The 14,762-nt window shown below is 40.9% G+C and overlaps 1 protein-coding gene across 24 annotated transcripts in view; it reads left to right on the plus strand.

The window, feature by feature from the left end:
- The window catches only part of BABAM2 (BRISC and BRCA1 A complex member 2), a 205,778-nt gene extending 192,762 nt beyond the window's left edge, over positions 1 to 13,016 (plus strand). For 5 of the 24 annotated variants that reach the window (XR_014786900.1, XR_014786899.1, XR_014786894.1 and 2 more), the window contains 3 exons: positions 8,968 to 9,147; positions 9,386 to 9,512; positions 12,597 to 13,016. Coding sequence is in view for 7 of the 24 variants with exons in the window: in XM_084828564.1 (XP_084684690.1) it covers positions 8,968 to 9,031 (64 nt within the window). In the remaining 17 variants the exon portion in view is untranslated. Of the gene's footprint in view, positions 1 to 1,306; positions 1,334 to 8,967; positions 10,710 to 12,596 lie in introns of those variants that run through there. The other 19 variants (XM_084828564.1, XM_084828563.1, XM_084828562.1 and 16 more) reach the window with 9 other exon arrangements.
- The last annotated feature ends 1,746 nt before the right edge of the window (positions 13,017 to 14,762 follow it).

The raw sequence follows: 14,762 nt of genomic DNA on the forward strand, positions 1-14,762 counted from the left end.
AGTCCTACCTTCAGTTCCCAGTTCATTGGGGAATTCCAGCCTACCACATTTTGTGTCATTCTTCATTATTTGACACACACCTTAAAAGTGCATTAAAGTTTTGCTTTGATGACAATGCAACACTTCGAACATGTTATATTATTTTGTGTTAAATGTTTTCTAAAGATAAATTATTAGACTTAGCAGGCAATTTTTGCTACAGAGAAAGCCTCCGTGTGCTTATCACTTGCTGATCAGGAACTGTGGGTATAACTCGTGTGCACATTTGGTTGTATATCCTAGTGTGGATGTTGCCTGTTGTCAATGTTGTCACACTCAGTTGCTTTCAGTGGATGAGTCTTTAATGCATGATCCACACTAGGATACCTGTACCAACTGCTTGGGAGTACATATGATATAATACCCAAAGCAGCATCACATACAAACACAATATAAACATCACAGAGGAAATTTACCATGCCAAATTACCACATAGGAGAGGAATTCATGAAGTGAAAACTAGAAGATCCAACATGCCAGCAGCATGTGATAGACATTAGGCATTAATGTAGAACTGACTCATACATGGGGATAAGTATAACATCTGACTGAGTCTCACAATGTTTCACATGTACAGAAAAGTTTATTCTGCTCTGGAGTTCATTGCTCCTCAAGATTAACTTTGGTTTTGTTTCTTTCACAGCAGTCTTTCGTAAATTATGGTGAATCCTGTAAATTATGGTGAATTGAAAGCGATTTCCATCTGTTGCAGGGCAATAGCCAATCCAGCTCTCTTTCAGAGTAGCAGAAAGACTTGATATCAGCTACCCACATTTTGTGCATACCAGATGGTATCTAGGTGAACTGCCATCTCCTTCCCTTGACCTCAAGTTGTTAGCAAATTCATTAGTTTATAATTGTGCTCACCCCACACACGTTCTTTTCCATAGAGAAACTTTCAACAGATTTTGTCACTTCTAACTTTTATAGAAGCAGGCAATTCATTCTTTCTTATCAGCAATGTTGATTATTTGCTTGCTGTATGCACCACCATTTCTTAAACTCGATGAAATTGCACCCCGCTTACTGTCTCTCTCTGTCTCTGTCTGTCTGTCTGTCTGTCTCTCTCTCTCTCTCTCTCTCTCACACACACACACACACACACACACACACACCACAGCCTAGAAATCAAAATGAGTATATCCAGCTGATTCTTACACTTCCTATGCTTCTTCCCCACAAGTTGGCCTTGTTCCTACCCACCTGAGATGAATTGAGCATAGGTCTATAACCAATAAAGCAAAATTGTTTGTGTTACTTTCCACAGATAGCCAGTTTTCTTCATTCTTTTAAACAACGTTCTTATTAAAAAGGAGAAAATCCTTCAATTTTATAGAAAAGATAAACCATATGGATATTATAACAACCTTATACACTGAAAACTTAGTAGGAAAGATACAGAGTAAGGATATTAAAGGAGCATTGGAGTGCCCCCTTAGTTAAGGTGAGTTGCAAAAAAAAAGGTTCTGCCATTATAAGTTTCAAGCATCTACTTCTTATAAAAATGACACCTGTTGAGCATCCATGATCAACCTGATTCGTTTTACAATTCCGCAGAATCTCAGACCAATCTGATAATTGCCTCAAGTACAGCACATTAAAAAATACTGGAAATGAACACATTTGTACATTTTTCTCCAAGCTGCAGCTCAGCGTATCATATATTTCTTTCAAGTTTTGGTGAAAAGATATATGTTATTCTGGCTTGTCGAGGAGATGTGCCTTTCATCAGATTGGTGAAAGTCTGAGCATCAGTTCAAAAATTAATAAGGTTTTTTGGCCCCATGAAAGGCTATGGCAGCTATTCCTGGCAGCGTTATGTTGGGCATGCTCAGTTTCACTCTGAAGTGCCAGTACTCCATTGTTTTTAGAGGAATTCAACTACTGAGAGCTTCTATGTAGCATGCCTAATGAGTCTGCAAATTACAACACAGATTGGGACACTAACATTGGGGCTGGGGTGAGACATTAAGCCTTTGCCTCCACCACCACCACTGTGGCCCCAATCTGGGTCAGACCCCCCCCCCCATGCCTCCAAATTACATTCCCAAAGTGTCATCCGGTTGTAAGTGAAATTGCAGACATGGGGCAAAAGGTTAAAGCCCCCCATCCACCACTCTAGGGTCCTGATCCATATGAGGTCCCATGAGCTTATTTTTGAGTAAAACAAAAAGAAACCCTAACTACATCTTCAAAATAGCATGTAGTTTGACTCTCAGAGAATTTGGGAGGGCTGGGGATGGAATGCATAGGTGGGGGGCACAGAAGGATCCAGGGCCTCACACCACCTTTCTGAAAGCAGAAACACAACGCAAAGGCCCCAATCCTTGCTCTTACTTTCTATGTAGCAGGAAAAGGACATGCAAGGATCATGTCTCACACTAGGGGTATATTCACATGATACACTGAGCATACGATGACACACTACACTCATTAAGATGGTTGTGAAAATATAGCCATATTAAGTCATTCTCATTGTTTGTAAGCTCTACACATGAGGACAGGAAGTAGGGATGAGCTCACGAGCTCCATCCCTCTCTCACTATTATCACTTTCTACATGTGGAGGGTGACTGTCTGCAGAGGACAGCCTCCTCTACCTGTAGAAGTTCTCCCTGAGATTTTAGAATCCTGATTTTTGAAATGAAATAATGATTATCATCAGTCAAATATTTATAATCCCATTTATCATATAAGTAAACTTCTAAGAAAGCAGGTTCAAATACGTTGGGGAGAGGGTAGGATTGCCAGCACTGTAATTATGCATTTCCTTTTCAAAAACCAGGGAAATTCAGTGACCAAAGAACCTGCTGGTTTAAAACCAGAATGATTCCTCTAGCAAAACGGGAAGGCCCAGATGCTTCAATAACCAGGACCAGGACAGTGTGCGTGTCTTTGCTGGTCCCAGGCACTCCATCCTCCCCATCTCCCTGAGTTGACCCTGCCAGCTGGTTGCCTACATCAGCAGCCTGCAGGATGAGTTAAATAGTGAGAGGGAGCCCTCTTCTAGCAGTAAGACTAGATGCTTCATAAGGCAATACAGAACCAGGACAACATGGGGCATTTTCTCTGACCAAGCAAAAGCGCGGGTGAATGGAGGGTAAATTGTAAGCAAGCACAATTGTGACATTGCACAGCATCAGCGCACATCAGTTAAGGCAGGAGCCTTAGCTTCCAATTTCCTGACTTTGTGGAACTTGAGCCAACATGATAGGCTTAACTCTATCTCAAATAGGCAGGTTTTTGCATCATTGAATACTTTTGAGAAGCATCACTGTTCACTGTTGTCATTTTAATCTTTTGTTTTATTTTATCCCAGGTACATTTAAGTGCATAAGTAGTGTATCTGGTAACAACATTAAGTATTCCAGTTAAGACAATAAATTGACAAATCTGTGTGGTTTTAGCAATAGTGATGGAGGAGAAGAATTTATGTATGTTATCAATACAGCTGGCCCATCATTTCCAAGTATTGCATTTATGTTGCATCCTTCTTCCAAAGAGCTCAGGGCTGCCTTCAGGGCTTGTCTCAAACCTCCACAATTGTGCTTATAAAGGGTGCTCTAAATACACCATCCCTGCCAAGCCATTTCCACCAGGAGGGCCTGGTGGGTCGTGAGGTATAGCCACAGAAAATGCAATAGCTGTACACATTAGACAGAGCATGTTCAAGTCCCACTGCCATCAAGCAGTACTAGCTACACATGATATTAGAGCACCAAAGATCTCCCTAGCACAATCCAGAATATAATTGTGCCACAAATTAGAAAGCAGGAAATTACCTACATGCAGAGCGGATACCTCAAAGTGAGCCAATCCAGACTTTAGGCTGTTATATACATACTCATTATACAATCAAAGAATTAAGTATGTCGAATTGCTAGAAAACATTTACCCATTTTAGACATGAGGAGCATGTCATCTCTAAAGCTTTGATGTCAACATACACAGTCTTTTTCTTTTTTCCTTGGGTTGGGACAAACAGAAGGATACTATTGCCCTCATCCCCTGCTTCTACATTTCCAGAGGCATTTATCTGGCCATCCTTGGAAACAGCCTACTGGACTAGTCAGAGACAAGTGACTTGCCCAAGGCCACAAACTAATGCAAAACAGAGATGAGGTTGGAGCCCAAAACCACTCTTTTTTTTCTTTTCAGTTTTTTGCAGATGGCAAACCAGTTTTCCATACAGATCCCATCTCAAATCCATACCCTTTCAATTGTTCCCCCTCAAAATTTATTTCTTTGCCAGATATCCCCAGCAGAACCCGTTCTTTTCTTACCTTGTTAACACACACAGGCACCTAGACCAGTGTTCTTTACTTTTCCGCCTCCCACTTGCATTAATGACATTTCTGGAGCTAGGTTTTGGGACCCTGGGGCAGTTTCCCAGAGGCAGAAACTACAATAGCTTTTGTAGTTTTAAAATGGGCAGCTAACCAATCAGCAGCCAGTCCATCCAACAGTGCCACCAATTACAAGTCTACTTCCTCCACCCATCCCCTTCTTCATGATCTAGTGGCCCAAAAGCACATGTACCTGTCCAGTGTACTAAAACAGTTCATAGGGGTGGGCTGAGTGCAAAACCTGCAATCTGCGTTTATGCTCCCAGGCTGGCATGTTGCCAGTAGCATCAGGGCTTCATCAGGTTCCGTCCACCATCTTTAAGGCAAAAAAAATCTGTACTGATTTTTACTGTGTTTCCCCTCCTCAAGATGGCAGTACAGAGTGCAGTGTGAACTGCACAAGGGAGCCCAAGTAAACATCTTGTTTTGAGGTCATTTTGTTCTACATGCCAAGCCAATATTGTAGACAACTTCATGACCTGCCTAAGGCTGTGTCTGCTCTAATGGCTTCCACAAGTCCAAAATGAGAGAAAACTAAATGGGAAAACTGACCCTATAAAAGGCCACCTTGTAAACTCCTTCCTCTTGAAGAGCACTATCAACATGATAATGTTGATAATGATAATGGATGAGGGCTAATAAACTGAAACTCAATCCAGACAAGACGGAGGTACTGTTAGTGGGTGGTTCGTCTGCCCGGCTAGGTGATATTCAACCTGTTCTGGAGGGGGTTGCACTCCCCCTAAAGGATCAGGTCGTAGTTTGGGGGTGCTCTTGGATCCAGAACTGTCACTTGAGGCACAGGTGAACTCAGTGGCACGGAGCACTTTTTATCAGCTTAGGCTGGTATACCAACTACGCCCTTATCTGGACAGAGATAGCCTAGCTACAGTTATCCATGCTCTGATAACTTCTCATCTGGATTACTGCAATGCGTTATACGTGGGGCTGCCTTTGAAAACGGTCCGGAAACTTCAGCTGGTCCAAAATAGGGCAGCAAGATTGTTAACAGGGACTGGCCTGCGAGCTCATATTACGCCAGTACTTTTCCAGCTGCACTGGCTGCCAGTCCATTTCCGGGCCCGATTCAAAGTGCTGGTGTTAACATTCAAAGCCCTTAACGGCTTGGGGCCAGGTTACCTGAAGGATCGCCTCCTCCCATATGTGCCTGCCCGGACCTTAAGATCATCCTCAGCGGCCCTTCTCCGTGAGCCCCTGCCAAAGGAAGTGAGGCGGGTGGCTACTAGGAGGAGGGCTTTTTCTGCTGTGGCACCCCGGCTCTGGAATGAGCTCCCTAGTGAGGTTCGCCTGGCACCTACATTGTATTCCTTTCGGCGCCAGGTGAAGACCTCTTTGTTTTCCCAGGCATTTTAGCATTTTAGCTTTCTAAATTTTTATCTTTGCTGTTTTAAATCTGTATTTTAAACTCCTGCACTGCTGCTAGGTTTTATTGTGGTTGTATTGTTATATTGTGGTTTTAATGTTCTATATATTTTAAATTGTTTTATTGTGTGTTGTTTGGTTTTAATTTTTGTGAACCGCCCAGAGAGCTTCGGCTATTGGGCGGTATAGAAATTAAATTAATAATAATAATAATGATGATGATGATGATGATGCTAGAAAGGCACCTATTTGTTAGAATTTAATTTTAAAAATTTTAAAAATAATTATAAACGTAACAACAACATACATAAACACAACAAAAGGCACAGTGAATGCAGGCTGGTTCCTATTATGCATTTATCTAATCTCCAGGGTGACCATACAGATGAATATTAATTACTCTATATAATCCTAATAAACATTAAGACCATTGCATGCACCATTTTGACAGCTTTTTAGCAAATACGGTGATATCTAAATGTTAATAATAAATAAATAAAGGCAGAGAAAAGTATTTCTCCTTCATAATGTTAGAACCTAGGATCATCCATTGAAACAGTGGTGGGAGATCCAGGACAAAGGTTCAAGTACCTCAAATAATGCATAGTTAAACTGTGAAAATACCTACTGTGAAATGTAGTGATGGACACCAATTTGAACGGCTTTAAAGGGGATTAGACAAATTCATGGAGGATACTAGTCCCAATGGCTATATATTACCTCCAGTATCAGAGGCAGTATGCCTCTGAATAATAGTTGCTGGGAACATAACTGGGAGGGTGCTATTGTGTTCATGTCCTCCTGGCATCTGGTTGGCCAGTGTGGGAAACAGCATGCTAGACTAGATAGGTCTTTCGTCTGATCCAGCTCTTCTGATCTTTAAAGCATCATAAGTAAAAGTGTTATTTCATTCAATTCCGATTGTGGCTTGTTATAATAGAATCCTGTGTGTATGGTCATCACTTCATAAGAAAGATAGCTTTCTATAAGTCACAAAGATGTTTTGGCCTACAATTCCCATCAGCCCTAGCAAGTACAGCCAATTATGAAGGACAGTGGGAGCTGTGGACCAAAACATTGGGAGGGCCACATGGTGCCCACCCCTGGATGAAGGCTAGTGCACAATGAGCTTGTGTTGTGACAAAGAACATTTACATGAGTGTTCAGGCAGTTGCTAGCAAATTGTTGAAACTGTAGGACCTCAGGAAAAAATGCTTAGCATCATTGTGGATTCCTCTTCTGTAGTACGTTAAAAAGAAACTGGGTGGCTTGTTTGTATGGACATTTTCATCCTGCCTTTCTAGGATAAATCAGATTTTTCTCTGATAAAATTTCTTCGTTTAGGCCTAGGGAAGTCTTGAATTGCTGGAATAGCATTTGAGGTATTCTAGTTTTGTGATTCTGTGGTTACACAGGTTTATCAGCTTCCACCATTAAGATGAGTAATTGGAGTTCAGAAGCTGCTAAAGCCTCTATCCAGATTGTGACATTCAGTACTATGTTTTTTCTTTACTCACTTTAGGGATGCTTGCCATAGAATTTTGCATTAAGAAATGCCTGGAATTTTTGGCATATTTGATCATACTAGTCGTCGTAAGTAATAAACCAAAGCACATGATTTACAGCTACCTTCTCTCCAAAAACCTACCCAGGGAAGCATGAGTGGAGAGAAAAATATTCATATGTAAAATAGCTGTCCTACAGAAAAAAAAGAATATAATTGCAGGAGAAGGGGAGGCTTATGTCTGTTCAGATTTAAGTCTTTTTCTTTTTAACCTTGCAAATAAGTAGTTACGGGGTAGGAGCCAACAGGACCCTACTGCTGGCAGAGGCAATGTAAACGCAAGTTTCTGGTCGTTTGGGGCTTACCCCTGGAAGCGCTACATTGCCACCGCTGGCAGTAGGGGCATTACCACTGCCAGGGCCAGCCACACGATCCTACCAATGGATTCCATTTACTCTTCATGCACAGTTACAGGACTGAAGTACATTAATACCAAAACACCATGCAAGTCACCTTTAAATTATTTGAACTTGTCTGCCTTATGTGTAAACATGACGTACTTTGCCCATTATAGGAACAGTGGTGGATACGGAATCTGATCCTCAAACATGTTCAGCTAATGCAGTCCTCAGTTCTAGAATGTACACAATATTCTTTAGTTATACAGTTCTAAAATTCCAATATTTTTCCTCAAAACTCTGATTTAACTAATCCTATTAAGATCAACTTTGCCACTGACAGTCCTAATTTGGTACTTATCTGGATACTTCTAGATATATCTGGATGTAAATTATAGTTCACTACCAGCTGCACTTTTTGTTTTCAGTTGATTGTTCATATCTACTAGGTATCTATGTCCTATCATAAAAACCTGCTGCTAGGTTTTATTATAGTTGTATTGGTTATACTGTGTTGTCGTCTGGTTGTATTGTTATACTGTGGTTTTAATGTTTTATATATTTTATATTGTTTTATTATGTGCTCCTTGGTTTTAATTTTTGCGAACCGCCCAGAGAGCTTCGGCTATTGGGCGGTATAGAAATGAAATAAATGAAATAAGTGGAATGAATGAATGAATGAATGTCAGACATAATGGTGAGAATCAAGGATATCAGAGTCTCCTTGCTACCTAACACTGAAGCAAACTGTATGATAGACAGTGGCTACTATGTCAATTTCTTGATGTTCTTTGAGCACATTCTTCATGTTGATTTCGTCAAAATACTGCTCTGCTTAGAATCAAGGAATTCGATTTATTAGATCTGTACTCGTGGAGGGTGGCAAGAGACAGAACAATTGCCACAGGTACACTAAGCTGTTTGCAGCACGTGTTTCAGCAGGAGTGGCAACAGATTCAATAACAAAATAGCAATAAAGATTGTGTTCCATCAAAACGGAGAACTCTACTGTAAATTGGTTATGATTCAATACTTGAGCAAGTATTTATTCATTTTTAAAATGAACACAAATACAGCCCTCTGTTACACCAGTGCTCTCCAACATGCATTATTTGGGGGTGAGACATCACAATGTGAGATTTAATCAAGGCAGGCACAGGTATAACACAACTGGATTTTTAATCAGGAAAGTTCTTAATCTGTTCTAAGGCTTGCATGTTACAAGATCTTGTCCATGTATGTACATCATGTTCTCATTTTGATCTTTACTAACGTTGACCGTTTTATTTCTCCACTAGGGCTTATTTCAAATCATTTGTCCCTCAGTTCCAGGAGGCAGCATTTGCCAATGGAAAGCTCTAAAGGGAGGGGAAACAACCTTATCCTGAGAAGATGCCAAACAGATTCTTATATCCACATGCCTGTCAACAGACTGCAAAATGAGTTCTTGGAAGTAGTTTGTGCTGCAGTCTCTATTGGTGTGTTATGCCTCTGGAGTGTCATTGTGATCGCCACAGACTGAACTCACTGTGTCTGTATATATAATGAGGACTTTGCCTGACTTAATACATATTATGTTTTCTTTGGTTCAGTTTTCCTACATGCGAACACGTTTCTTATTTACTTGCTTAACTGAAATTTTAAAATGTATTAGATAGTGATTTTTTTCTGTAATGCCTTATTTTTAAAGTTGTTTTTTTCTATATTAACATTTAGGGTTATTCTGTGAATTTCTACATGCCGGAATTTCAACTTCTTTGGCATATTAGCTGAACAATGGCCATTGGACAAAGCACTGCTATATTCTGCCTTCACGATATCTGTGCTTAAGATTCATGCCCATGTGAGTCTAAAAGAATGCAACCAGATTAACGTTTAATTGCCAGAAATGTGGGCTTGATGGCAGCACATTTTAGTATCTCTAGTCAGAAGTCCTCCATGTTGCAGAATTCAGCTTCATACTTCTGTTGTTTTCATTACAAAATTTGACAGGAAACTTCTGGTTATCATCCAGTAATGTTGCCAAGAAATGTCTACCATTTCAGCACCAATAGTATCTAACAATTTGCTGTGTAAGTTGTGATGATTTGACAATATTTCTACCTAATTTTCCAACTCTGATGAGAAATATAGATACCACTGCTGAAACAGTCTTTTAATTTCAAAAGCTTCATTAGTTTCTTTATTAATACATAATATTTAATCATTCAACATAAAACTTGCAGTCCAGTTCAGATTTAGAGGACTTTATGAGAAAACATAACTGGATGTATCATTCTTTCTAATACAGGAATAGTACATTCAGCGTCGGAGCAATTTATTTTTCCTTTCCTGTGATACAGTTAGGCAAGCCTCTTATCTCTGAGTAGCAGTCGAGTAACTTCCCATATTTTGTAAATAGCTCAGGGTACTTTCCAACAGGGAATAAAATATTCATAGTCTTATAAATAGCATGCTGAAAATATACCTTGATTCTGCTGTGATTTAGAAAACTATTGCTATTGTACTCAAAACAGCTACAATTCTCTAATATGATCATTATAGGGAGGTTGCATTCGCATATAACTAACATGATGAACTCTATTCATTCTTGGAATCTTAAGAGGACAAATACTGTTATGCCTATAAGGTACGACCAAATGATTTTACCTTTTAAAAACAATTGTACTCTTAGCAGGAGAATGTGTGTGTCTGGTAACAACAAGGAGCAATGCTCAAAGGCCATTTTCAAGGGCAAGTCAGTGCATTTGTTTCAAATCCACGGACAATGAGAAAAATACTAACCCTGTCTTCACTTTGAAGCTGTTCAGCAGGAGATTTTTCCATCATCAAAGACTATACAATTCTACCTTCTTATGACCATGTAGGGCCAAACCTATGTAGGGCTGCTTCACACAAGACCAGATTTCCTACATCATGCATGAATACTGCATATAGAAGTTTACATAATATAGAAGTTACTCCTAGGTAGGGTTGATCAATAAACCAGTAATGGTTTTCAAGTAGTCAGTTATTTAGGGTGTTAATTTTTTAGAACAGTAACAAAAAGAAAATGCTCTCTATAAAATCTCATCTGGAATACTCAAGTGTCTATTCCTTTCCAGAGAGCCATATAAGTTCACATGGAGGTCCATATGTGCACACAATGCTTCCTCCTGAATCCTATGTTCCTGCTCAGAGCTGTCTACATGTATAGCACATGGTCAGTAGAAGTTTAGCCACATAGCTTAATTAGGAGAGGAGAGGTTGGGGCAAAAAAAACCCAACTTCAAGTATAACCTGATGGGATCTGAGCTAGAGGTGACAGACCGAGAAAGACATCTTGGGGTTGTGGTGGATGGTTCAATAAAAATGTCAACCCAGTATGCAGCCGCTGTAAAAAAGGCAAACTCCAGGTTAGGCATAATTAGAAAAGCAATTGAGAATAAAACTGCCAATATCATACTGCCTTTATATAAATCTATGGTGCAAGCACACTTAGAATACTGTGTACAGTTCTGGTCATCACACCTAAAAAAAGATACTGTAGAGCTGTAAAACGTGCAGAAAAGGGCAACTAAAATTATCAAGGGGCTGGAATATCTCCCCTATGAGGGAAGGTTACAACAGTAGAGATTGTTTAGCATGGAAAAAAGGAGGGTAAGGGGAGACATGATAGAGGTCTACAAAACTGTGCATGGTGTGGAGAATGTGGATAGGGAGACATTTTTCTCCCTCTCTCAGAATACTAGAACCTGGGGTCATTCTATGAAGCTGATTGGTGGGAGATTCAAGACAGATAAAAGGAAGTACTTCTTCACACAGAGCATAGTTACACTGTGGAATTCACTACTATAGAATGTAGTGATGGCCACCAACTTGGATGGCTTTAAAAAGGGGTTGGTCAAATTCCTGGAGGAAAAGGCTATCAATTGCTACTAGTCTTAATGGCTATGTGCTACCTCCAGTACCAGAGGCAGTGAGCCTATGTACACCAGTTGCTGGGGAACATGGGTGGGAGGGTGCTGTTGCATTCATGCCCTGCTTGTTGGTTCCTGGTCGACAGCTGGTTGGCCACTGTGTGAACAGAATACTGGACTAGATGGACCCTTGGTCTGATCCAGCATGGTTCTTATGTTCTTATGAGAGAAACTCTTTGGAGAGAATTATGGGGCAGGAGGTCTGGGCTCTTAAATAAGGGATGTATGCATGGGTGACACTGACTTCTATTACTATTACTATTTATAATATCACTGCCCATTCAGGAAAAGGTATGAATGAAAGTGGTGGTGAGTGATTGTGATCAGATCCATGTGTGCAAATATATCACCTCAATATGACATGGATAAATCATACTTTGAATACCTTGTATTTTTATTGAATTTGTAGCCCATTTTCATGACTTCAATATACAGTATATTGTAGGTCAGTGCTTCCAGCTTTACCACTGCAGCTGGAACACCATGTACTATTTGTTTCAGCTGATGAGTAGATTTCATGTGACAGGCACACTCCAAGTGCTTGTCTGGGTTGCTTCATCCTAAATCTGACCCTGCCCATAAACCGGTGGGGTTGGGACAGTTTAAAAGATAGGCTGATGGGATTTGGGAGCTGATCTCCCTCTTTGCCTGTGCTCCCTGCCCCCAACTACTTTTAAGTTATTTTTCTCCTGATGGAGGAAAAAGAACAGAAGTAACCCTCTCCTGAACTAAAATAGTTTTAACAAGTAGTTTTAAGGTGAAAAGGCATAGGTTCAGCTCCTCCTCCTTCCCACGGACCCACCTGTCCTGTTCTCACTCCGACCAGATGTTAGATAATCAGCAGGAATCAGTTGGCTTCTGCAACCATCACCTCTAGAGGTGTCCTTTGTTTCCAAGCTTTGGGACTTATGAGGATGCCCGTTCACCTGTGTTAAAATACTCCACTCTTTTCCGCTGCTGCACTGCAGGTTGATTTGTACAGCAATTAATTGTCGAGAAGGACTGCGGACAAGAGGGAAAGCCAAGATCACTTGCTGAAAATAATGCTTGGAAGTGTCAAGAAATGAGCAAAGAAACAGGCTTAGAATATTTAGCAGGGGCTCCTGCTAACTTGCCGAGACCACAATCCAAGCCATCAAATGAGTCCCTGGTGCAGTTTAAAAAGAAATAAAGCATCTAAACATGAGGCTTTTCATGAATCAATAAAGAATAAACACTGTATTAAATGGCTGCAAAGCAGGCAAGTGCTTAATTGCTGGTGCCTTCAGAATAAATAGACAGTAAAAGTCTAACATTATTTATGCCTGCAGCTCTCTAGAGCGTGCTTGTTTCCAGAACTGGCTGAAGAATTAATACATTCCTGTTGAATAAATGTCCTTTGCAAACCACCTGCTGTGAAAATTGATCTTTGGGTTGCTACATGTTTTCATCAAAGTGTACTGAAGCCATCATGTTTCTTTTCCACCTGTGAGGATTGCCGAGTTGTGCCAATGAAATGCAAAACTCTTCTGATCCGCTCCAACTGTGTGGAGCTGTAAAAGGCCTTGACTTGCAGTGTAGCAAGTCATTTTGCAAACTGGTTAAGTCTGCCAGTGAACCAGGGTACTTTTGTCATGCCTCTGTTTTTCTGTGCACGATGATTCAAGCTGATCGCAATTTGACACATTGTTTCTTTTAACCCATTGTCCCCTGCAGCTAAAAGATTTTTAATAATTGCTTTGAAAAGAAAAACACATCGGGGTTCTGCATGTCTGGAAAGACTGTAATGCTAGCAAAAGCTGTCCTATTAACACATCTCCAACTAGGGCTTCTGTTTTGTCCAGCTAAAAGAACAAGAGGCACTTCCAGTGCAGGGGGCTTAGACTGATATTTTGGTGCAGCGGTAGGTTTGCCACTTCTGCTGATCATGATATTTCTGGACTAGGAGTGGCTGGCATGGGGATCGTCAGCCCGAACATGTGGATTGTGGTTGACCAGGGCTCTGATTCAGAGCACTGAACACTCATACACCTAGAAATGTCCTGAATTTCTGCCTCTATGATTACAGGCTGCTGTGCACTCAACGGGGCAATTTATCATATACGACAAGGATGGGCAACTTTTTTTCATACACATCAAGGATGGGCCCTAGCCAGCATAGCCAATGGTAAAGGATGATGGGAGTTGTCCGCCAAAATATCAGGAGGGCCACACGTTGCCCACCACTAACATACATGGTTCTTTTCCCTCCTCATTTTATCCTCACAACAAACCTGTAAAGAAGGTTGGTGGTCAATAGAAACCCAGCAACCATTACAGAGCAGTGATTTGTCCCTAGCTCTCCCTGGCTGGTGTTCTCAATGCTTTGCATGTACATATGTCCCAAACTTTAGTATTAGTGGGAAACCATTGGTCTCGGGGGGGGGGGGGGTTGTGTGTGTGAAAAATGATGTAGGAAAGGGGATGGAATGGAAATGCATTTGATGCTGGGCCTGCTAGCCACTAGGGGCCTGAGACATTTGCACAAACATATCCCAGAGAACACCACAAGTAGTAATGAGAAGTCAAGTGGGGGGGGGAGAATTGCATGAGGCTGAGCAATACTAGGAGAACATCTGGATCCAGTGGAGTAGGCAACCTGGTACACGCCAGATGTTTTGGACTACACCTTCTATAAGCCCCAGCCAGCAAAGCCAAAGGCCAGGGATTGTGGGATTTCTACTCCAAAATATTTGGAGGGCACCAGGTTCCCTAACCCTAGATGTATTATCATTGCAGAAGGCAGAAGATGTTCAGAAAAGCCTCTTACAGAAAGGTACCATTTCTCAGCATCCTCTGCTTTCCTCATGTTTCCAGGTCCCAATTTCAGTTAACCTGCCTGTGAACCAAGGAACTAGAACAGCATTTTCTGGTTTCTGTGAGAACAAGGCGAGGTTTGAGTAAAGAGGAGTCATCTTAGTACAGAGCACTAACAGTATTTCTAGCAAGCAAGGATAAATGACATCTTCATTCTAATGGGGTCAGGTAGCTTAATGGGCAGTTTCCACATGATGGCGGATTATTTAATTATATGCTGAGCTTTGGCATGTCTAGCTCTAATAGCACCTTGGACTCCTTTTATGAATGACTCACCCTGTGTGTTAGCCTAATTATGG

This window comes from Heloderma suspectum, chromosome 1 (assembly GCF_057233095.1).
Source record: "Heloderma suspectum isolate Gila_16-S chromosome 1, 16-S_ref, whole genome shotgun sequence".
NCBI classification, from domain to species: domain Eukaryota; kingdom Metazoa; phylum Chordata; class Lepidosauria; order Squamata; family Helodermatidae; genus Heloderma; species Heloderma suspectum.